Genomic DNA, 27,818 nt, shown 5'->3' on the forward strand with positions numbered 1-27,818 from the left:
CACCTATAAATTGGCTCGTTTTTTGTCTGAAATCCTACGGCCTTTCACTGGAAAAACCACCTCTGCGGTACTAAACTCTACTGACCTGGTATCGACAATCAAGGGGATTGCCCAGTCCCCAGACGACCTGCTTGTCAGTTTTGATGTGGTTTCCTTATTCACCAAAGTTCCTGTACCTGACACCATCACAATCATTGAAGACTTGGCTCATCAAGGACTGAATGCTGGGGTACCCCCCCTGGTGAGACACTGCTTAACCAATACATACTTCACCTGGAATGGAACTTTCTACAAGCAAACTGAGGGCACCCCAATGGGCTCCCCCCTATCTCCGGTTGTAGCCAACATCTTCATGGAGAAATTTGAGACTGACGCCATCCAGACTGCCACTCTACGCCCGACCTTATGGAAGAGGTACGTAGAGGACACTTTTGTCATCTGGCCACATGGCCGGCCTGCTCTAGACCAATTTCTCGACCACATAAATTCCATACACCCAGCCATCAGATTCACCATGTTTGCCTGGTTGTTGTTTTTTGGCGATCCCGCGTCGAAAGTGGCTCCAGAGAAATTGCTGCCGGTAGCAATAACTTGTTTAAAAGTCATTAGTCTCTGTCTCTTTCTCTCTCTCTCTACCGACGCATTGCGTCCTCCGCTCCGGTGGCACGGATGGTGCAGCGGTCCCTTTTTCGTTACGAAGGAGAACGAGGCTGACCAGAAAGGCATTGCTCATAGCGACATGCGATTGGTTTATTGGTAGTTACGGCGACATAATGAACGCACGCAATTAGAAAATTATCTTCTTAAGCAGTAAATATAAAAAACACAATTTGCAATTATACAGACCGGACAGTGCTTGTGCATGGGTGCATAACAGGTTCTATAGTGCTGGTTGCATTAACAAGCGTGGTGAAGTAGTGGATAGACCCCAAGGGCTGGCTGTGTGTGTGTATACATGGTTGTGTTACCATTCGATAATAGACGATGCCCCAATGATCACAGTGTAGTGCAGTAGCGGGTGACGTCATAATTAGCACATCATTTGTTTTACTTTACTCGGTAAGAATTTGTTGTTTTCTTCTCAGAAGCGACCGGGCCCATCACAAATGATAGCCCTACGAAGTGGCTTATTTGTCATCATCATCATCATGTGGAAATGTATAGAAGCCATATACTCTAAAAGGCGTGAGAAAAATCCATGCCACCACCGGGAGAGACGCGCAAATATACAGCAGCAGGCGTCAGGGTCGTGGATCGAACCTACGACCTCCTGTATGCCAGGCGAGGTAGTTAACATCTCGCCACCGCGGCGTCCATAGGCCTCTGAGCAACACGCCTTACCTCAAAAAAGTTTAGTTTTCTTCGTATATATTGCTCAAGTAATTTGTTTACATTTCTTATACTGTGCACTCCTATCGTGAGTTTGTATTGGTCATTGATGTCACGTTCTGACCCCGTGCTCGACTGGACATCTTGTGATCAAATAGCTTCACAGCTCATCGGATTCCTTCCACTAAACATTTATATTCCGATTACCCGCGCTATAGATTGTCAGATGACATCATTCTGATCGGCTTTGTCAATATCCCGTGGCGTGATCAATGCAATGTTTCCGTTTTTGTTTCGGTCTGTTTGTGTTTCAAAGCAAGCTCGGAGCGAGCCGAGATGAACCCAGCAGCGACGTTGGGCGAGCGGCGTCCCCCGGCCAAAGCCCCCGTCTCCTCCTCCTGCGGCGTCACGTCTAGAACTTACAGCCCTGCAGGTACACCGACACGTCGAAGTCCTGACACTTCGACTTCCAGCCATACCTGCAACGGAAGGGAGCCGCCGTTCGTTCGTTAGTTCATCCCGCTCGTTCGTTCGCTCGCTCGCTCTGGGTCAGTTCGTTGACTCGGCCAGTCCGTTCAGTCACCCCTAGTCCGTTCGTTCAGTTAGTTGTGCGTAGTGGCCCAGCCGCTGGTTGCAAAGAGTCGTGCTTCGAATCCGGGAGGCCACCATGGTTAACACTGCGGTGTGTTTTAACCCCCGACAATACTACGAAGCGTCGTCAAATTCACTCGCAGTGCGTTAGTGTGCGCTGGTGTCATGGTCCACATTTAAAACAAAAATCGCACCGCAAATGACTCCTTTGAGATCCCACAGCAGCAGCTGTCTCCCCCCTCGACTGACAGACCGATACCCGCTCAGAGCGCCCGGTGCTGAATCCACCTGGTGCCTCACAGGGACAGCTGCTACTGGGGGTGCCCCCTTGCAATGGCGTTGACATGCGATGCAAGTCTCTTATCGCGTGGGAAGCTCGCTGAGACTCCCCAGTGTTGTATCACACAACTAGAGGCCGACCGACATCCGGTTTCGGTTTCGGCGCCAAAAGTTGGAAAATGGCCTCTTTCGGCGTAGTTTCGGTTTCGGACGAAAGTAAATTTTTTACTTTCAGTTGACTTTCGGTTTCGGCCGAAACCAGAAAATCAGTTTCGGTCGGCCTCTACACAAAACTCAAACTCACGGTTTATTCACTCGCACGCACACACTAATACATGTGAAGTATTGGAATTGACGGCAGGAACTTCTTGACGGGTAACACACTTTTATTAAATCTTGACGTGTCACAATACAACGGGTGGTCTCTATCCTTTGGACTATACACTCCACTTAACTCGTGTAGACTCTATGCTTCTGGCTACACACAATACACTTGACTCGTGTAGACCCTATGCCTCTGGCTACACACAATACACTTGACTCGTGTAGACCCTATGCCTCTGGCTACACACAATGCATTCGGCTCGTGTAGACCCTATGCCTATGGCTACACACACTACACTCGCCTCTGGGTTACACAGAGTCCCGGTCCCGTTAGGACAGCGGGACTAGGTACCGCAGGGCCCTATGTCTTCATCCCCGTCTTCATTCTTCGCTGGTTACATACTGCCCTTACGCCTGTGTGCATCCCCTTTTATAGCCCCTGCTCACGAGAGACGGAGCTGATGCGGACGTCGACGTGAGCATCGCTCCTTAGTGAACCAATCACGACGCACTCTCTCTACGATCCGTTTTCCCCAGCGCGTGTTAACACTACTCCACCAATCACACCGCGCTGCCACCCGATCACTCCCTCTCAGCGCGTCACCGGCACACAGCCAATCAGTACCCCGTAACCCACGACCCCGCTGCTGACCCCTGATCCTCCTCCGTCAGCGCGCGTCACCACATACACAGCCAATCATTACGCGCTGGCATACGATCCCTAATCCCAGCGCGTATCACCACTACATCACCCCCTCCCACATAGCTTGCAGCCGGCCCGGCTGTTAACCAACAACACAACCCAACGTTAACGCAATAATAAAAAAAAGAACCCCATCCCCCCCAGTGTGCCCCGTAACGCAACAACAACAACACTTAATTAGGAAGCAATATACAGCCCGATGAACAACACAATAAAAGCGAACTCCAGAAAACGAACGCGCCAAGTGTCTCTGTGACTAAACGCAGTGACGAGGCGCTCCGGCTGCCTCGACTCCTCACGTGGTAGGTCATAAAAAGTAGCGCGACCTAGCGCGAGTCCGTCTGGCCGGTCCGTCGTATGGGACGGGACGCTGGCGACCGTCCGGTGGCTCCTGCAGCTCTAGACGGCGCGGATCGGGCCTGGAAGGACCGGCCCCGCCGCGAAGATCCGGCCGCCGGTGGTCGGCAGCTGTCAGTTCCGAGACACCTGGGAGCGGATCAGGCGGAGACATGTGAGGATCAGGCAAAGACATTTCCCCCTTAGGGTCATCGGTCACGTCACATGCTCGGCCCTCACGACACAAGGGGAGGCCATATGGAGGCGAGAACGGTTTCAGTCGGGAGGGGTGGACGTACCAACGGCGTTTTCCCCATTTTATCTGAACGCACTGGGGGCGTGCAACCCGCACGACCTCCACGGGTCCCCGCCATGGCTTCAACAATTTAGGCGACGTAGCCAAAGGTGCCTGAGGGCAATGCAGCCAGGCCCTGTCACCTGGTTCCCAGTTGTGCACGGACACCTTCCGTGCACGCAACCGCTCGTTTGCAATTTGGCGAGCCCGTGAATTAAGCCGTGCGGCCTCCCTTGCCTCTGTCAGCTTATGAATATTAAATTTAATATGCTCTGCCAATTTCGAATTAGTTCGTGGTGCGGGCAGGCCCAGCTGCGTTTCCATGGGCGGGTCGGCTTCCCGACCGTACATCAGATAAAACGGGGAAAATCCCGTAGCTGCATGGGGGGCCATTCTATACGCGGCGAGGACCCCAGGGACCTGCAGGTCCCAATCAACATGTGCCTCACACACCTGCTGGCACAGCATAGAAGTCAATGTCCTGTGGAGCCTCTCCACCATCCCGTCCGTCTGCGGGTGGTACGGGGAGGTACGCACCTTCTTAGTACCCAACAGGTCGCACACCTCTTGCAGTAATTTACTCGAAAAATTTTTCCCTTGGTCGGTCAGCAAGCGTTCGGGAGCCCCCTTGTCCAGGACGTAGCCCTGGACAAAGGCGTCCGTCACAGCCGCCGCCGACTGGTTGGCGAGTGGCCACGCCATAGGCCACCGGGTAAAATATTCGACCCCCACCAACAGGTACTTATTACCCCTAGGCGTGACTGGAAAAGGCCCCAGAATATCGAGTGCAACGAGCTCGTTAGTGCGCGAGACCTGAATAGATTGCAGCGGTGGATTAGCTGCCACGGGCGGTGGTTTCCGTCTGGCGCACTCAACACAACCCTTCAGAATATTCACCACGTCACTCCCCATTCCCGGCCAATAATAGTCACGCTGAAGCAGGGCAAGCGTTTTGTTAACTCCCAAATGCAAGAGGCGTTCGTGTGCGGCCAAGACAACCTTCCCCCTCACAGCAGAAGGCACCACAATCGCGTGCCGCCGGGACAAACTGTCCCATCTCATTAACAGGCCTTGCTTAAGTACGTAGGAGCCAGTTCGTTCATGGTCACCTTCGGAACCCCCCGTCCTGCGGCGCAATGCTAGCAGGGAGCTGTCCGCCATTTGGAGACGGCCCCACTCAATCAGCGACAGTGAGAGCAGCGAGTCCTGACCCCCTGGGGTAGCGGGAACATCCCCAATTGGTGTGCCCGCGGTCGCAACCAACGCCTCCATACCTTCCGTAACTGGCGGTTTACAGCGCGCCGATCCCGATAAGCACGCACATTTGTGACAAGGCAACAACCGCGACAGGGCATCGGCATTTGTGTGTCGCAACCCCTTACGGTATGTAGTCGTGAACTGATAGTCCTGGAGGACTTCCAACCACCGCGACAATTGGCCCGAGGGCTGGGCGACCCGCAATGAATACTGGAGCGCCGCGTGGTCCGTCCGGACCGTAAAGTGACGACCATAGAGATATGGTCTGAATTGTTGTACGAAAAAAACAATGGCAAGCAGCTCGCGACGGGTGACGCAGTAGCGCTGCTCTGCCGGCGACAACACCCTGCTACCATAGGCGACCACCCGTTCGACCCCCCCAACGACTTGGGACAGCACCCCCCCAATGCCCGTGTTGCTAGCATCCGTGTCTAGCAAGAAGGGACTCGCAAAGTCAGGATAGCGCAAGGGTGGGGCCCCTACCAAGGCGTCCCGGAGGGAGCAGAATGCAGCCTCCTCCTCCGGTCCCCATCGGAACTTCACTCCTTTCGCCGTTAGAGCGTGCAAGGGTTTTGCAATGGTGGCGAAGTGCTCAACGAATCGGCGATAATAAGAAGCAAAACCGATGAAACTGCGCACGTCCGAAACTGACGTGGGCGTCGGCCACGAACTGACACAGTCCGTCTTCGCAGGATCGGTAGAAATCCCCGAAGAGTCGACAATGTGACCCAAGTATCTAACGGATTTACGAAAAAGGTGGCATTTGGCCGGTTTAAACTTTAATTTAGCCGATCGCGTTCGCAAGAACACCCCTCTCAATCGCTGGAGGTGTTCTTCAAACGTTTTACTGAAAACAATGACATTGTCAAGGTAAATCAGGCACGTATCCCATTGCAAGCCCGACAAAACCAACTCCATAAGGCGCTGAAACGTCGCAGGAGAGGAGTGAAGTCCCATGGGTAACCGGTTAAACTGAAACAGGCCCCCTGGAGTCCGAAATGCAGTCTTAGGCTTAGACTCTTCGTCGAGTGGCAACTGCCAGAATCCGGATAATAAATCAAGAGTCGAAAAGTATCGCGCACCAGACAATGCATCGAGGGACTCGTCCATCCTGGGGAGCGGATACGCGTCGGCCACAGAGATCTTATTCAGGCGACGGAAATCGACGCAAAATCGCAAGGACCCATCCTGCTTTTTAACGAGCACAATAGGTGCTCCCCAAGGACTGGAAGAAGGCGAAATAATGTCGGCTTCTAGCATATCGTTAACGGCCGACTGAACATGTTCCTTCTCAGCAGGACTCAGTCGGAAGGGATTTAGCCTGACCGGTGCCGCATCGCCCGTTTCAATGTGGTGGCGTAACAGGTCCGTGCACCCAATGTCATACTTATGTTTACTGAAGACATCCGAAAATTCAATCAGCAACCCGCGCAGCGCACCCAACTGTACCGCTGACAAATCGTCAGAGTCCGCGCACAGCGAATCGACCCATTCGAGGTCCTCCTTCGGTTTAACGTTTTGCATGGGGCTCGGATCAGCCTGCGCAACTAGCCGCTCTTCCGCAGGGACCCGCGCCGCGTGAGCTAGCACGGTGCCCTGCTGAATGACGGCCGGCCGCGACCCAGCGTTTAAAACCATCACAAACGGATCCCTGTCAGCCCCAACCAAAGTGTGAGCCACCGACAAATCGAGACCTCCAACAGCCCTATTAGAAGGACCCAAAAGCATGCCTTGTTCCGAGGCCTCCCTCACCCACGGTTTCCGCAACCGGTACGGAATTAACATTTGTGAACCCGGGGGCACGTGCACGGTCTGTGTCGCTAACGCTTGTATCGTAGCGCACGCCGTCCGAATTTCAGTAGGGCTCGTCAAAAATGAAATACGGCGACCCGATGGTAGTTCAATGCAACGCTGATCAATGAGAATTTTGATGGGCATTTTCGCCAAAAAACAGTGCCCAATAGACAAGGAACCGCCAGGGAGGACGAAACGAAAACGGGTCCCGACAATTTGATATCTCCAATGCAAATGGACGCCCTAATCTGACCGATAATGCCCAACGATCCCCCGTTAGCGGCGTAAAATGGCACATCCACCGGAAGAAGCGGACGACATTGTACAGGGAGAATGTTATAAATGAGGTCCGATATAATAGTCGCCGATGCCCCCGTGTCCACTAACACCCTGACCTCGACCCCATCAATAGATCCCGTAACGACGGATGAACCCGCTGAGGCAGCCACTATTCTGTGCCCCAACTCCGACCATTTAATGTCTCCCCGGTCCCGGCCGAACCCCCCTCGCCGAACCGAATCCCCGAACCCTACTCGGCTCTCCTCCGCCGCAACGCGACGGCCCATGCGTGTCGAGTATGCGGGCCGAGTATGTGAGGTGCCGCGACTTGCCGGGGTTTGTAGGGATGACTTGGGGCCTTGTTCGTCGTCCAGCCGAGGTCCCATGGCGCGCTGACGTGGGGCGCGGCAACCGGAGGCCACATGGCCCCGGAGGCCGCAGTTATAACACGTGATGACAGTCGTCGGAGATCTCGGTTGCTCCAGCTTGCGGGCCGATCGCAGAGGCGAACGACCCCCCGACCTCCAGTCCCCCGGTCGTCCCGCGATGAACGCCTTTTCTCGTGGGCTGACGACTTGGGGCACGGTGACTACCGGGCCCGGAGCTGAGGCCACGGCAGCGTTGCAGACGACCCTCTGTTTACGTTGAAGGACCTCGTGCGCTTGTATGCTCGTAGCGACCCGTAAGGAAGAAATATCAGTCTCGTCGGCCGTGTTGATGGGGACCCCCAGGTCCTGCGCCAACTTGAGCAGTTGCTCCAAAACCATCGCATCTTGGCCCTCCTCGTCCATACGAGGGAACGCGGCATCGGCGAGAGCCAGCAACGCCGTGCGATAGGCGAGCACGATCTCCGTGTCCGCCTTCCGTCTTGCATAAAAATGATGGCGACACGCCGAGGGAGGACCGTAGACCTTGGCCATGAGAGCCAGCGCATCCTTGAGCGTGGAGCGGTCCGACCTGCGTGCGGACGTGAAGGCCGCGAGCGCGTTGTCGTCCAGCATGGCAGGCAGTGCCCGCAGTGCCGTAGCGTCGGACCAGGCGGACATCTCCTGATGCGCCAAAAACCTGCGCTGAAATTGGCCCCAGTCCCCGCCTTCCGCCTTGAAGGCTGACAACGTGGGAAGGCGCTGTTGAAAGATGAAGTCGTCCTCCGCCTCGTGCTTCCTCTCCGCCGCCCCGTCGGTGTGTAAGATGGCGGCCCCAGTGGCGGGTGTTTGATGGCGGTCCGCAGCGCGCGTTGGTGACGTAAGCAGGCGCGCTTGGAGAACCGCTGCCACGTGGTGATGGCCGTTCCCGCCAAAAGTCGGCGCAGATGAAATGGCAGGAATCGCCAAGTCATTTTGGCGGGAATCTGCGGGGCGACCCTGTAGAACGTCCGCCGCCGTCCCCGCTCCTCCCGACGAGCTGATCTCCGCCAGGATGGACGCGGCGGCGAGCAGCAGCTCCGCCAGACGGGAGTGCGCCTCGCGGAGCACGGCGTCGGTCCCCCGTCGCTCGTCCGGCGCCGTTGGCGGATCCTGCAGCGTGGGCAATTCCTCGTCCTCACCCCCCGATGCCAGCTGGCCCGAGTCGTCGAGGTTGTCCCCGCAGTCAATCCCGTGGGTCCGACGGGTCTTCCTTGTATCCATGCTTGGAAGACCGTTTCACTTCTGACGCCAGTTGAAGTATTGGAATTGACGGCAGGAACTTCTTGACGGGTAACACACTTTTATTAAATCTTGACGTGTCACAATACAACGGGTGGTCTCTATCCTTTGGACTATACACTCCACTTAACTCGTGTAGACTCTATGCTTCTGGCTACACACAATACACTTGACTCGTGTAGACCCTATGCCTCTGGCTACACACAATACACTTGACTCGTGTAGACCCTATGCCTCTGGCTACACACAATGCATTCGGCTCGTGTAGACCCTATGCCTATGGCTACACACACTACACTCGCCTCTGGGTTACACAGAGTCCCGGTCCCGTTAGGACAGCGGGACTAGGTACCGCAGGGCCCTATGTCTTCATCCCCGTCTTCATTCTTCGCTGGTTACATACTGCCCTTACGCCTGTGTGCATCCCCTTTTATAGCCCCTGCTCACGAGAGACGGAGCTGATGCGGACGTCGACGTGAGCATCGCTCCTTAGTGAACCAATCACGCCGCACTCTCTCTACGATCCGTTTTCCCCAGCGCGTGTTAACACTACTCCACCAATCACACCGCGCTGCCACCCGATCACTCCCTCTCAGCGCGTCACCGGCACACAGCCAATCAGTACCCCGTAACCCACGACCCCGCGCTGACCCCTGATCCTCCTCCGTCAGCGCGCGTCACCACATACACAGCGAATCATTACGCGCTGGCATACGATCCCTAATCCCAGCGCGTATCACCACTACACATGTACAGCCCTTTGTCAATCCACTGCTGCACGAAGACATCCTCACGTCGCATTGAGTCATGTGGGATTCTTTGACCATACTTCACCACCCTGGTCAGTGCGAGGACTGGTTCAGATATCACTCGTCACTGATGTTAGCCGTGGCAGGGAATTGAACTTAAATAATTTGTGGTCTTATGGTAACAAGTGAACCACCGTGCCACCTTGACGCTGCTGGTGATCGAGCAGATGATGACGCTGATAATGATGCCGACAATGATATGGCTGATAACGCCGAAGATGACGATGCTGATGATGATGATTCCGCTGGTGATGACGAGGATGATGCCGATGTGGATGGTGCTGGCGAAGCTGCCGATGCAGATGACGATGATGCCGATGACGATGCCGATTCGTGGTGAACCGTGCCGTGTCCTGCTGCTGCGTGTGCCGTGGCTACGCACCAGGCCTTCAGTCCCTGCTGCTTGAGAATCAACTTGGCGCAGGCGACGGACTTCGTGATGTCGTCGTCAAGGAGATCTGTGAACAACAGCAAGGACGTTGAGAAGAAGCAGCAGAGCGGTGGCAGAGATGCGGAGAGTGGCACCGCTGAGCTCCTGGGTTCCAACGCGGGTGTTCGGCGCTGACGGTGATTACACCGGCAGTGAGATGGTGGTCTCAGCCCGGTCACCATAAACTCACATAGAGCCCCATAGACTTACACAGAGAACCATCGACTGAAGTAGAGACCCATAGACTTACACACAGATACATAGACTCACATAGAATCACAGACTCACACAGAAAGCCATGGATTAAACGGACACAGACTCCTCGCACAGAGACACATACACTCACACATCTAACCCTAGACCCACAAAAAAGCTATATTACATTTCTCAACATAATAGAAGTTTCAGGAAACGGGCCTTCATAGCACATCAAAAAGGCTTCGACAGGACACGTCACGTGGCCTGTGGTCAAGGACAATAACAGAGTGGCAGCCAAGGAATAGAGAACGCGTCTGAGAAGACCTCCACGGTGGAGACGGAGTGGTGAGATCAGCTCGTGCGGCGGTGTTGGTGCCGACTTTTCAGTTTTCAGTTTCATGTATTAGGTATAGCCCTGTGAGCTTGCAGCTCTTGACTCAAGTGCAACCGCAACAAACAAAAACATGAACAAGAAACATCTTAAAGTGACGACACGCAACAGAAAAATCCACGAAAAAACGGCAAAGTTTTCCAGAAAAAGCACCGTATATCAACGCTGTGTGCAAAAATCCCAGTGGGATGCAAGTTAAACAATAACAACCATAATACGATTTAGATTAAAGTTATCAGGCTAACTCTGTACTTCAACAAACAAACATGGCTAAACCAAAACGTTTTCAAAATCACCAAAATAAAGCTATAAAAACAATGTAACAGTGACCATAGGAACTGTGATTCAAATTTAACAATAAACGATATACATAACATGTACGACCAAACATTGCAGCCATAGCTGGCTGCACGAGTCACTCCATAACAGCAGGAGCATCAGTAGCAGCGTGTGTGGCCGAGCGCCGGGCACACGGCGCCGTGATCTGGCCGAGGTAGGAGGGGTCCAAAGGGCCCGGAGGAAAGCCACGCAGAGCAGGGGGAGAGCAGAGAGAGAGTCCACTCAGAGAGGAGCCAGAGTGAGGAGTAGACTGTGACCGACGACGATGACGATGATTATGGCGATAATGAAGACAATGACGAGCATAATGGCGATGACGATTATGATGACGGTAATGAAGACAATGGCAATGATGACGATTATGATGACGGTAATGAAGACAATGGCAAATGATGACGATTATGATGACGGTAATGAAAACAATGGCGATGATGACGATTATAATGACGGTAATGAAGACAATGGCAAATGATGACGATTATGATGACGGTAATGAAAACAATGGCGATGATGACGATTAAGATGACGGTAATGAAGACAATGGCAATGATGACGATTATGATGACGATAATGAAGACAATGGCGATGATGATTATGATGACGGTAATGAAGACAATGACGATGACGATTATGATGACGGTAATGAAGACAATGACAATGATGACGATTATGATGACGGTAATGAAGACAATGACAATGATGACGATTATGATGACGGTAATGAAGACAATGACAATGATGACGATTATGATGACGGTAATGAAGACAATGGCGATGATGACGATTATGATGACGGTAATGAAGACAATGACGATGACGATTATGATTACGGTAATGAAGACAATGGCAATGATGACGATTATGATGACGGTAATGAAGACAATGGCAATGATGACGATTATGATGACGGTAATGAAGACAATGCCAATGATGACGATTATGATGACGGTTATGAAGACAATGGCAATGATGACTATTATGATGACGGTAATGAAGACAATGGCGATGATGACGATTATGATGACGGTAATGAAGAAAATGGCAATGATGACGATTATGATGACGGTAATGAAGACAATGGCAATGGTGACGATCATGATGACGGTAATGAAGACAATGCCAATGATGACGATTATGATAACAGTAATGAAGACAATGGCAATGATGACGATTATGATGACGGTAATGAAGACAATGCCAATGATGACGATTATGATGACGGTAATGAACACAATGCCAATGATGACGATTATGATAACGGTAATGAAGACAATGGCAATGATGACGATTATGATGACGGTAATGAAGACAATGGCAATGATGACGATTATGATGACGGTAATGAAGACAATGGCAATGATGACGATTATGATGACGGTAATGAAGACAATGGCAATGATGACGATTATGATGACGGTTATGAAGACAATGGCAATGATGACGATTATGATGACGGTAATGAAGACAATGGCGATGATGACGATTATGATGACAGTAATGAAGACAATGGCAATGATGACGATTATGATGACGGTAATGAAGACAATGACGATGATGACGATTATGATGACGGTAATGAAGACAATGGCGATGATGACGATTATGATGACGGTAATGAAGACAATGGCGATGATGACGATTATGATAACGGTAATGAAGACAATGGCGATGATGACGATTATGATGACGGTAATGAAGACAATGGCAATGACGATTATGATGAAGGTAATGAAGACAATGGCGATGATGATGATGATGGCAATGAAGACAATGGCAATGACGATTATGATGATGGTAATGAAGACAATGGCGATGATGACGATTATGATGAAGGTAATGAAGACAATGGCGATGACGATTATGATGACGGTAATGAAGACAATGGCGATGACGATTATGATAACGGTAATGAAGACAATGGCGATGACGATTATGATGAAGGTAATGAAGACAATGGCAATGATGACGATTATGATGACAGTAATGAAGACAATGGCGATGACGATTATGATGACGGCAATGAAGACAATGGCAATGATGACGATTTTGATGACGGTAATGAAGACAATGGCGATGACGATTATGATGACGGTAATGAAGACAATGGCGATGACGATTATGATGACGGTAATGAAGACAATGGCAATGATGACGATTATGATGACGGTAATGAAGACAATGGCGATGACGATTATGATGACGGTAATGAAGACAATGGCAATGATGACGATTATGATGACGGTAATGAAGACAATGACAATGATGACGATTATGATGACGGTAATGAAGACAATGACAATGATGACGATTATGATGACGGTAATGAAGACAATGGCGATGATGACGATTATGATGACGGTAATGAAGACAATGACGATGACGATTATGATTACGGTAATGAAGACAATGGCAATGATGACGATTATGATGACGGTAATGAAGACAATGGCAATGATGACGATTATGATGACGGTAATGAAGACAATGCCAATGATGACGATTATGATGACGGTTATGAAGACAATGGCAATGATGACTTATGATGACGGTAATGAAGACAATGGCGATGATGACGATTATGATGACGGTAATGAAGAAAATGGCAATGATGACGATTATGATGACGGTAATGAAGACAATGGCAATGGTGACGATCATGATGACGGTAATGAAGACAATGCCAATGATGACGATTATGATAACAGTAATGAAGACAATGGCAATGATGACGATTATGATGACGGTAATGAAGACAATGCCAATGATGACGATTATGATGACGGTAATGAAGACAATGCCAATGATGACGATTATGATAACGGTAATGAAGACAATGGCAATGATGACGATTATGATGACGGTAATGAAGACAATGGCAATGATGACGATTATGATGACGGTAATGAAGACAATGGCAATGATGACGATTATGATGACGGTAATGAAGACAATGGCAATGATGACGATTATGATGACGGTTATGAAGACAATGGCAATGATGACGATTATGATGACGGTAATGAAGACAATGGCGATGATGACGATTATGATGACAGTAATGAAGACAATGGCAATGATGACGATTATGATGACGGTAATGAAGACAATGACGATGATGACGATTATGATGACGGTAATGAAGACAATGGCGATGATGACGATTATGATGACGGTAATGAAGACAATGGCGATGATGACGATTATGATAACGGTAATGAAGACAATGGCGATGATGACGATTATGATGACGGTAATGAAGACAATGGCAATGACGATTATGATGAAGGTAATGAAGACAATGGCGATGATGATGATGATGGCAATGAAGACAATGGCAATGACGATTATGATGATGGTAATGAAGACAATGGCGATGATGACGATTATGATGAAGGTAATGAAGACAATGGCGATGACGATTATGATGACGGTAATGAAGACAATGGCGATGACGATTATGATAACGGTAATGAAGACAATGGCGATGACGATTATGATGAAGGTAATGAAGACAATTGCAATGATGACGATTATGATGACAGTAATGAAGACAATGGCGATGACGATTATGATGACGGCAATGAAGACAATGGCAATGATGACGATTTTGATGACGGTAATGAAGACAATGGCGATGACGATTATGATGACGGTAATGAAGACAATGGCAATGATGACGATTATGATGACGGTAATGAAGACAATGGCGATGACGATTATGATGACGGTAATGAAGACAATGTCAATGATGACGATTATGATAACAGTAAAAAAGACAATGGCGATGACGATTATGATAACGGTAATGAAGACAATGGCGATGATGACGATCATGATGAATGTAATGAAGACAATGGCGATGACGATTATGATGACGGTAATGAAGACAATGGCGATGACGATTATGATAACGGTAATGAAGACAATGGCGATGACGATTATGATGAAGGTAATGAAGACAATGGCAATGATGACGATTATGATGACAGTAATGAAGACAATGGCGATGACGATTATGATGACGGCAATGAAGACAATGGCAATGATGACGATTTTGATGACGGTAATGAAGACAATGGCGATGACGATTATGATGACGGTAATGAAGACAATGGCAATGATGACGATTATGATGACGGTAATGAAGACAATGGCGATGACGATTATGATGACGGTAATGAAGACAATGTCAATGATGACGATTATGATAACAGTAAAAAAGACAATGGCGATGACGATTATGATAACGGTAATGAAGACAATGGCAATGATGACGATTATGATGACAGTAATGAAGACAATGGCAATGATGACGATTATGATGACGGTAACGAAGACAATGGCAATGATGACGATTATGATGACGGTAATGAAGACAATGGCGATGACGATTATGATGACGGTAATGAAGACAATGGCAATGATGACGATTATGATGACGGTAATGAAGACAATGGCGATGACGATTATGATGACGGTAATGAAGACAATGGCAATGATGACGATTATGATGACGGTAATGAAGACAATGGCGATGACGATTATGATGACGGTAATGAAGACAATGGCGATGATGACGATTATGATGACAGTAATGAAGACAATGGCGATGACGATTATGATGACGGTAATGAAGACAATGGTGATGATGACGATTATGATGACGGTAATGAAGACAATGGCGATGATAAAGATTATGATGACGGTAATAACGACAATGGCGATGACGATTATGATGACGGTAATGAAGACAATGGCGATGACGATTATGATGACGATTATGATGACGGTAATGAAGACAATGGCGATGATGACGATTATGATGACGGTAATGAAGACAATGGCGATGACGATTATGATGATGGTAATGAAGACAATGGCGATGATGACGATTATTATGACTGTAATGAAGACAATGGCGATGACGATTATGATGATGGTAATAAAGACAATGGCGATGATGACGATTATGATGAGCGTAATGAAGACAATGGCGATGACGATTAGGATGAGGGTAATGAAGACAATGGCGATGAAGATTATGATGAGGGTAATGAAGACAATGGCAATGATGACGATTATAATGACGGTAAAAAAGACAATGGCGATGACGATTATGATGACGGTAATGAAGACAATGGCGATGATAACGATTTTGATGACGGTAATGAAGACAATGGCAATGATGACGATTATGATGACGGTAATGAAGACAATGGCAATGATGACGATTATGATGACGGTAATGAAGACAATGGCAATGAAGACGATTATGATGACGGTAATGAAGACAATGGCAATGTTGACGATCATAATTAATGGTAATGAAGACAATGGCGATGACGATTATGATGACGGTAATGAAGACAATGCGATGACGATTATGATGACGGTAATGAAGACAATGGCGATGACGATTATGATGACGGTAATGAAGACAATGGCGATGACGATTATGATGACGTTAATGAAGACAATGGCAATGATGACGATTATGATGACGGTAATGAAGACAATGGCAATGATGACGATTATGATCACGGTAATTAAGACAATGGCAATGATGACGATTATGATGACGGTAATGAAGACAATGGCGATGACGATTATGATGACGGTAATGAAGACAATGGCAATGACGATTATGATGACGGTAATGAAGACAATGGCGATGACGATTATGATGACGGTAATGAAGACAATGGCGATGACGATTATGATGAGGGTAATGAAGACAATGGCGATGACGATTATGATGACGGTAATGAAGACAATGCCAATGAAGACGATTATGATGACGGTAATGAAGACAATGGCAATGATGACGATTATAATTAACGGTAATAAAAACAATGGCGATGACGATTATGATGACGGTAATGAAGACAATGGCGATGACGATTATGATGAGGGTAATGAAGACAATGGCGATGACGATTATGATGACGGTAATGAAGACAACGGCGATGATGACGATTATGATGACGGTAATGAAGACAATGGCAATGATGACGATTATGATGACAGTAATGAAGACAATGGCAATGATGACGATTATGATGACGGTAACGAAGACAATGGCAATGATGACGATTATGATGACGGTAATGAAGACAATTGCAATGATGACGATTATGATGACGGTAATGAAGACAATGGCAATGATGACCATTATGATAACGGTAATGAAGACAATGGCGATGACGATTATGATGAGGGTAATGAAGACAATGGCAATGATGACGATTATGATGACGGTAATGAAGACAATGGCGACGATGATTATGATAACGGTAATGAAGACAATGGCGATGACGATAATGACGAGGGTAATGAAGACAATGGCAATGATGACGATTATGATGACGGCAATGAAGACAATGGCGATGACGATTATGATAACGGTAATGAAGACAATGGCGATGACGATTATGATGACGGTAATGAAGACAATGGCGATGACGATTTTCATGTCGGTAATGAAGACAATGGCAATGATGACGATTATGATGACGGCAATGAAGACAATGGCGATGACGATTATGATGACGGTAATGAAGACAATGGCGATGACGATTTTCATGACGGTAATGAAGACAATGGCGATGATAACGATTTTGATGACGGTAATGAAGACAATGGCAATGATGACGATTATGATGACGGTAATGAAGACAATGGCAATGATGACGATTATGATGACGGTAATGAAGACAATGGCAATGAAGACGATTATGATGACGGTAATGAAGACAATGGCAATGTTGACGATCATAATTAATGGTAATGAAGACAATGGCGATGACGATTATGATGACGGTAATGAAGACAATGCGATGACGATTATGATGACGGTAATGAAGACAATGGCGATGACGATTATGATGACGGTAATGAAGACAATGGCGATGACGATTATGATGACGTTAATGAAGACAATGGCAATGATGACGATTATGATGACGGTAATGAAGACAATGGCAATGATGACGATTATGATGACGGTAATGAAGACAATGGCGATGATAACGATTATGATGACGGTAATGAAGACAATGGCGATGACGATTATGATGACGGTAATGAAGACAATGGCAATGACGATTATGATGACGGTAATGAAGACAATGGCGATGACGATTATGATGACGGTAATGAAGACAATGGCGATGACGATTATGATGAGGGTAATGAAGACAATGGCGATGACGATTATGATGACGGTAATGAAGACAATGCCAATGAAGACGATTATGATGACGGTAATGAAGACAATGGCAATGATGACGATTATAATTAACGGTAATAAAAACAATGGCGATGACGATTATGATGACGGTAATGAAGACAATGGCGATGACGATTATGATGAGGGTAATGAAGACAATGGCGATGACGATTATGATGACGGTAATGAAGACAATGGCGATGATGACGATTATGATGACGGTAATGAAGACAATGGCAATGATGACGATTATGATCACGGTAATTAAGACAATGGCAATGATGACGATTATGATGACGGTAATGAAGACAATTGCAATGATGACGATTATGATGACGGTAATGAAGACAATGGCAATGATGACCATTATGATAACGGTAATGAAGACAATGGCGATGACGATTATGATGAGGGTAATGAAGACAATGGCAATGATGACGATTATGATGACGGTAATGAAGACAATGGCGACGATGATTATGATAACGGTAATGAAGACAATGGCGATGACGATTATGACGAGGGTAATGAAGACAATGGCAATGATGACGATTATGATGACGGCAATGAAGACAATGGCGATGACGATTATGATAACGGTAATGAAGACAATGGCGATGACGATTATGATGACGGTAATGAAGACAATGGCGATGACGATTTTCATGTCGGTAATGAAGACAATGGCAATGATGACGATTATGATGACGGCAATGAAGACAATGGCGATGACGATTATGATGACGGTAATGAAGACAATGGCGATGACGATTTTCATGACGGTAATGAAGACAATGGCAATGATGACGATTATGATGACGGTAATGAAGACAATGGTGATGACAATTATGATGACGGTAATGAAGACAATGGCGATGACGATTATGATGACGGTAATGAAGACAATAGCGATGATGATTATGATGAGGGTAATGAAGACAATAGCGATGACGATTATGATGAAGGTAATAAAGACAATGGCGATGACGATTATGATGACGTTAATGAAGACAATAGCGATGACGATTATGATGAGGGTAATGAAGACAATAGCGATGACGATTATGATGACAGTAATGAAGACAATGGCAATGATGACGATTATGATGACGGTAATGAAGACAATGGCAATGATGACGATTGTGATCACGGTAATTAAGACAATGGCAATGATGACGATTATAATGATGGTAATGAAGACAATTGCCATGATGACGATTATGATGACGGTAATGAAGACAATGGCAATGATGACGATTATGATAACGGTAATGAAGACAATGGCGATGACGATTATGATGAGGGTAATGAAGACAATGGCAATGATGACGATTATGATGACGGTAATGAAGACAATGGCGATGATGACGATTATGATGACGGTAATGAAGACAATGGCAATGATGACGATTATGATCACGGTAATTAAGACAATGGCAATGATGACGATTATGATGACGGTAATGAAGACAATTGCAATGATGACGATTATGATGACGGTAATGAAGACAATGGCAATGATGACCATTATGATAACGGTAATGAAGACAATGGCGATGACGATTATGATGAGGGTAATGAAGACAATGGCAATGATGACGATTATGATGACGGTAATGAAGACAATGGCGACGATGATTATGATAACGGTAATGAAGACAATGGCAATGACGATTATGACGAGGGTAATGAAGACAATGGCAATGATGACGATTATGATGACGGCAATGAAGACAATGGCGATGACGATTATGATAACGGTAATGAAGACAATGGCGATGACGATTATGATGACGGTAATGAAGACAATGGCGATGACGATTTTCATGTCGGTAATGAAGACAATGGCAATGATGACGATTATGATGACGGCAATGAAGACAATGGCGATGACGATTATGATGACGGTAATGAAGACAATGGCGATGACGATTTTCATGACGGTAATGAAGACAATGGCAATGATGACGATTATGATGACGGTAATGAAGACAATGGTGATGACAATTATGATGACGGTAATGAAGACAATGGCGATGACGATTATGATGACGGTAATGAAGACAATAGCGATGATGATTATGATGAGGGTAATGAAGACAATAGCGATGACGATTATGATGAAGGTAATAAAGACAATGGCGATGACGATTATGATGACGTTAATGAAGACAATAGCGATGACGATTATGATGAGGGTAATGAAGACAATAGCGATGACGATTATGATGACAGTAATGAAGACAATGGCAATGATGACGATTATGATGACGGTAATGAAGACAATGGCAATGATGACGATTGTGATCACGGTAATTAAGACAATGGCAATGATGACGATTATAATGATGGTAATGAAGACAATTGCCATGATGACGATTATGATGATGGTAATGAACCATGTATGACGATATGATGATGGTAATGAAGAACAATGGCATGATGACGATTATGATAACTGTAATGAAGACAATGGCGATGACGATTATGATGAGGGTAATGAAGACAATGGCAATGATGACAGATTATGGACGGGGGTAATGAAGACAATGGCAATGATGACGATTATGATGACTGGTAATGAACGACATGTGCGTATCGACGATATGATAACGGTAATGAAGACAATGGCGATGACGATTATGATGACGGGTAATGAAGACCAATGGCAAATGATGACGATTATGCACTAGGGGAATGAAGACAATGGGCAATGATGACGATTATGATGACGGCAATGAAGACAATGGCGATTGACGATTATGGATAACGGGTAACTGAAGACACTGGCGATGACGATTATGATGACGGTAATGAAGGACCAATGGCGATGACGATTTTCATGTCGGTATGAAGCACATGGCAATGATGAAGATTATATGATGACGGCAATGAAGACAATGGCGATGACGATTATGATGACGGTAAATGAAGACAATGGCGATGACAATTTTCATGACGGTAATGAAGACAATGGCAATGATGACGATTATGATGACGGTAATGAAGACAATGGTGATGACAATTATGATGACGGTAATGAAGACAATGGCGATGACGATTATGATGACGGTAATGAAGACAATAGCGATGATGATTATGATGAGGGTAATGAAGACAATAGCGATGACGATTATGATGAAGGTAATAAAGACAATGGCGATGACGATTATGATGACGTTAATGAAGACAATAGCGATGACGATTATGATGAGGGTAATGAAGACAATAGCGATGACGATTATGATGACAGTAATGAAGACAATGGCAATGATGACGATTATGATGACGGTAATGAAGACAATGGCAATGATGACGATTGTGATCACGGTAATTAAGACAATGGCAATGATGACGATTATAATGATGGTAATGAAGACAATTGCCATGATGACGATTATGATGACGGTAATGAAGACAATGGCAATGATGACGATTATGATAACGGTAATGAAGACAATGGCGATGACGATTATGATGAGGGTAATGAAGACAATGGCAATGATGACGATTATGATGACGGTAATGAAGACAATGGCGATGACGATTATGATAATGGTAATGAAGACAATGGCGATGACGATTATGACGGGGGTAATGAAGACAATGGCAATGATGACGATTATGATGACGGTAATGAAGACAATGGCGATGACGATTATGATAACGGTAATGAAGACAATGGCGATGACGATTATGATGACGGTAATGAAGACAATGGCAATGATGACGATTATGATGACGGCAATGAAGACAATGGCAATGATGACGATTATGATGACGGTAATGAAGACAATGGCGATGACGATTATGATGACGGTAATGAAGACAATGGCGATGACGATTATGATGATGGTAATGAAGACAATAGCGATGACGATTATGATGAAGGTAATAAAGACAATGGCGATGACGATCATGATGACGGTAATGAAGACAATAGCGATGACGATTATGATGACAGTAATGAAGACCATGGCGATGACGATTATGATGACAGTAATGAAGACCATGGCGATGACGATTATGATGATGGTAATGAAGACAATGGCAATGATGACGATTATGATGACGGTAATGAAGACAATGGCAATGATGACGATTATGATGACGGTAATGAAGACAATGGCAATGATGACGATTATGATGACGGCAATGAAGACAATGGCAATGATGACGATTATGATGACGGTAATGAAGACAATGGCGATGACGATTATGATGACGGTAATGAAGACAATGGCGATGACGATTATGATGACGGTAATGAAGACAATAGCGATGACGATTATGATGAGGGTAATGAAGACAATAGCGATGACGATTATGATGAAGGTAATAAGACAATGGCGATGACGATTATGATGACGGTAATGAAGACAATGGCGATGACGATTATGATGACTGTAATGAAGACAATAGCGATGACGATTATGATGAGGGTAATGAAGACAATAGCGATGACGATTATGATGACAGTAATGAAGACAATGCCGATGACGATTATGATGACGATAATGAAGACAATGGCAATGATGACGATTATGATGACGGTAATGAAGACAATGGCAATGATGACGATTATGATGACGGTAATGAAGACAATGGCAATGATGACGATTATGATGACGGTAATGAAGACAATGGCAATGATGACGATTATGATGACGGCAATGAAGACAATGGCAATGATGACGATTATGATGACGGTAATGAAGACAATGGCGATGACAATTATGATAACGGTAATGAAGACATGGCGATGACGATTATGATGAGGGTAATGAAGACAATGGCAATGATGATGATTATGATGACGGTAATGAAGACAATGGCGATGACGATTATGATAACGGTAATGAAGACAATGGCGATGACGATTATGATGACGGTCATGAAGACAATGGCGATGACGTTCATGATGACGGTAATGAAGACAATGGCGATGATAACAATAATGATGAGGGTAATGAAGACAATGGCAATGATGACGATTATGATGACAGTAATGAAGACAATGGCAATGATGACGATTATGATGACGGTAATGAAGACAATGGCAATGATGACGATTATGATGACGGCAATGAAAACAATGCCAATGATGACGATTATGATGATGGTAATGAAGACAATGGCGATGACGATTATGATGACTGTAATGAAGACAATTGCGATGACGATTATGATGACGGTAATGAAGACAATGGCGATGACGATTATGATGACGGTAATGAAGACAATGGCGATGACGATTATGATGACGGTAATGAAGACAATGGCGATGACGATTATGATAACGGTAATGAAGACAATGGCAATGATGACGATTATGATGACGGTAATGAAGACAATGGCGATGACGATTATGATGACGGTAATGAAGACAATGGCGATGACGATTATGATGAGGGTAATGAAGACAATGGCAATGATGACGATTATGATGACGGTAATGAAGACAATGGCGATGACGATTATGATAACGGTAATGAAGACAATGGCGATGACGATTATGACGAGGGTAATGAAGACAATGGCAATGATGACGATTATGATGACGGTAATGAAGACAATGGCGATGACGATTATGATAACGGTAATGAAGACAATGGCGATGACGATTATTATGACGGTAATGAAGACAATGGCGATGACGATTTTCATGACGGTAATGAAGACAATGGCAATGATGACCATTATGATGACGGCAATGAAGACAATGGCGATGACGATTATGATGATGGTAATGAAGACAATAGCGATGACGATTATGATGAGGGTAATGAAGACAATAGCGATGACGATTATGATGAAGGTAATAAAGACAATGGCGATGACGATTATGATGACGGTAATGAAGACAATAGCGATGACGATTATGATGAGGGTAATGAAGACAATAGCGATGACGATCATGATGACAGTAATGAAGACAATGGCGATGACGATTATGATGACGGTAATGAAGACAATGGCAATGATGACGATTATGATGACGGTAATGAAGACAATGGCAATGATGACGATTATGATGACGGTAATGAAGACAATGGCAATGATGACGATTATGATGACGGCAATGAAGACAATGGCAATGATGACGATTATGATGACGGTAATGAAGACAATGGCGATGACGATTATGATGACGGTAATGAAGACAATGGCGATGACGATTATGATGACGGTAATGAAGACAATATCGATGACGATTATGATGAGGGTAATGAAGACAATAGCGATGACGATTACGATGAAGGTAATAAAGACAATGGCGATGACGATTATGATGACGGTAATGAAGACAATAGCGATGACGATTATGATGAGGGTAATGAAGACAATAGCGATGACGATTATGATGACAGTAATGAAGACAATGGCGATGACGATTATGATGACGGTAATGAAGACAATGGCAATGATGACGATTATGATGACGGTAATGAAGACAATGGCAATGATGACGATTATGATGACGGTTATGAAGACAAAGGCAATGATGACGATTATGATGACGGTAATGAAGGCAATGGCGATGATAACAATAATGATGAGGGTAATGAAGACAATGGCAATGATGACGATTATGATGACGGTAATGAAGACAATGGCAATGATGACGATTATGATCATGGTAATGAAGACAATGGCGATGACAATTATGATGACGGTAATGAAGACAATGGCGATGACGATTATGATGACGGTAATGAAGACAATGGCAATGATGACGATTATGATGACGGTAATGAAGACAATGGCGATGACGATTATGATGACGGTAATGAAGACAATGGCGATGACGATTATGATAACGGTAATGAAGACAATGGCAATGACGATTATGATGACGGTAATGAAGACAATGGCGATAACAATTATGATGACGGTAATGAAGACAATGGCGATGACGATTAGGATGACGGTAATGAAGACAATGGCGATGACGATTATGATGACGGTAATAAAGACAATGGCGATGACGATTATGATGACGGTAATGAAGACAATGGCGATAACAATTATGATGACTGTAATGAAGACAATGGCAATGACGATTATGATGACGGTAATGAAGACAATGGCGATAACAATTATGATGACTGTAATGAAGACAATGGCAATGACGATTATGATGACGGTAATGAAGACAATGGCGATAACAATTATGATGACGGTAATGAGACAATGGCGATGATGACGACTGCAGGAGGACGTCACCGGAGCACTTGACTTGGCACGCGTTGTGCCCCTTGCTGCCGTTGTCGCACCACCAGTTGCTGTTGATCTGGAAGATGCCGTAGTCAGTGGAGCCGTTGTAGTTGTGGTACGTGGCCCTCGTGTTGTAGCTGCTCTCGGCCTGAACCAAACACACCCCTGGGCACCAAACACAAACATCACCCCCCGCCACGCATAGCCTTTAGCGATCAGCAGCGCCTGCGAAGGCCGGCACCGTGACACACGAGGGGGTGGGTGGCCTGCACCACCCCCGGCCGCCTTTGTCTCCGCAGTGGCGATGTTTACACACCACGCCAGGTACTCATTTGAAGTTGAGTTTACCTAGGGGAGGCCCAGGACCAGTTCAGATAACCACCGGTGGTGTTGGCCGCGAGCGGGAATCGAACTCGGGTCGCCGGATTCGTAGCGCAGCGTAGTGTTAATCGTCGCACCATCGCTCACCACCATCGCTCACCACCACCGCTCACCACCACCAGCGAGTGAACCACAACATCCTCCCCAGGAGTGAGCTAACAGCGGGTGGGAGAAACCCGCTGTCCTGTGTGAGAGTATCTCTCTAACTCACCGTGGTGAGCGAGTGGGTGGGTGGGTGAGCGAGTGAGTGGGTGAGTGGCTGGGTGACGCCTGTATATGTGGATTCATATTCTTAGGTTTTTTCGGTAAAGTCACGTAGGTAAAACATTAAAATTAACAAAAGTAAAATAAAATAAAAATCACGACGTTTCGGAGGCAACACAAGCTTCCGTCTTCAGGTGGAACCGTCACAGCCACGACAGCTGTATCAAGTAAATGAGAGATTGCAGGAGCTACCACTCCGTTTATATAATGGTTGGAGAGGGGGGGGGGGGGTAAAGGGCCAAGTAAAGCACACTTTTTATTCATATGGTAAGGTGAGGCTTAAGAGGGTGAGCCTTTGTTATGGAGAGGTACGGTTTGTGACTCAACCTGTGACAAGGAGACAACCACTAAACATGGTAAACCTGTAATAGTCTGTCAAATAAGATTGGCCAACTAAGTGTAGTTACATCTTTTTTGCATGGTTAATCACATCTTTCCAATGATTACTCAGTTTGTAACCATCATCACGGTTGAAATTATGTCTGTGTTTGTATATTTGTATGGCTTCGTGTACAAACCTTTGATGGTAGCCATGAGGTTTGCAGAGAACCTTGGTCTCGGAAAAGACAATTTCATGAGAGCCCACCGAGTTGTAGCAATGATCGGCAACGGCCGACGAATCAGTTCTGCCGTGTTTCAAATCTGACTTGTGCTCGCGGACACGATCAGAGAGGAGGCCTGACGGATCCTTGGGACATTCTGTCTACCTACGTGACTTTACCAAAAGAACCAAAGAGTATGGATTCCTGCAGTCACGAAAGCTTCAAATCAAGATAGTTTAGTTTATAAATTGAACCGTGAATAGTTCGACGAATAGTGGCTACTCAGAAAGACAAAGCCCTTCAATGATCACAACGTATTTGCTGCTAAATAATCAAACACATTTGCATTGAAAAGGCAAATTATTAAATGGTGCTGGCACACTGCATTGTCGACTATTCAATTACCATCGCAGTCGATAACCATCCCAATTAGTTACCACCCCAATCAATGACCAACGCAATAAATTATCACCCCGATCAATGACCATCTCAATCAATTAACATCTCGTTAAGTCACCATCTGGATGATTTACCGTCCCACACATTACCATCTCAACCAAACGAATGCAACTGCCCGACGTGACGTGCAAAAGTGAGGCCGAAAACAAAGAGACCACTGCTGGCGGATTGAACAAAAAAAAAACCTGGGATTTTGATGGCCACCGTCAGAACAGCAACAACAACAACCCCAGATCCTCGATCAACGCCCGTCTCTGGCTCGGAATGTTGGTAGTGGAGGTGTGTGGGTGAAGCTCTCACAGTCGCCCAGGCTGGCTGTCTCCACTCCCATGTCGCGCAGGGCCTTCGCGAGCTCGCATCGTGCGAACACTTTGGCACGCGTGCAGGGGACGACGCAGAGAGACGCCGCCAGCACGCACATCGCGAACGAGCGAAACGACATCGCGAGAGATTCTTTTTGTTTTCTCCACCACGGCCGCTCCCCGCTCTCGTTCTGCCTCTCGCTGTTCAGCCTGCACCCGGCTTTCATAGCCTCCCACCACCACCGCTCACACCCCCGGAACTGCTCGCCGACAAGTCGTGGTTTGCATGTGGGCGTGGGGGACGAGCGGTGGTGCAGTGGTTAGCGCTGCACTACGCTACGAACCCTGGCGACCCCGAGTTCAGGTTTCTAGCTCACGGCCACCAACCCAGTGACGATTATCTCAAATCGGCCCCGTGGCCTCC

At 46.3% G+C, this 27,818-nt stretch overlaps 1 protein-coding gene across 1 annotated transcript; it reads right to left on the bottom strand.

Annotated features, from left to right (window-relative positions):
• Window positions 1-723: 723 nt before the first annotated feature.
• Window positions 724-27,663, bottom strand: LOC133356837 (lysozyme C-2-like). Its single transcript, XM_061574555.1, has 4 exons — window positions 27,393-27,663; window positions 25,456-25,611; window positions 10,025-10,100; window positions 724-1,808 (listed from the first exon to the last, which is right to left on the bottom strand). Exons 1-4 carry the CDS (start codon window positions 27,619-27,621, stop codon window positions 1,742-1,744), a joined length of 528 nt encoding a protein of 175 aa, XP_061430539.1. The 5' UTR covers window positions 27,622-27,663; the 3' UTR covers window positions 724-1,741.
• Between the last annotated feature and the right edge of the window lie 155 nt (window positions 27,664-27,818).

This window comes from Lethenteron reissneri, chromosome 55 (genome assembly GCF_015708825.2).
Source record: "Lethenteron reissneri isolate LAM-NWPU_2019-01 chromosome 55, ASM1570882v1, whole genome shotgun sequence".
NCBI lineage: Eukaryota > Metazoa > Chordata > Hyperoartia > Petromyzontiformes > Petromyzontidae > Lethenteron > Lethenteron reissneri.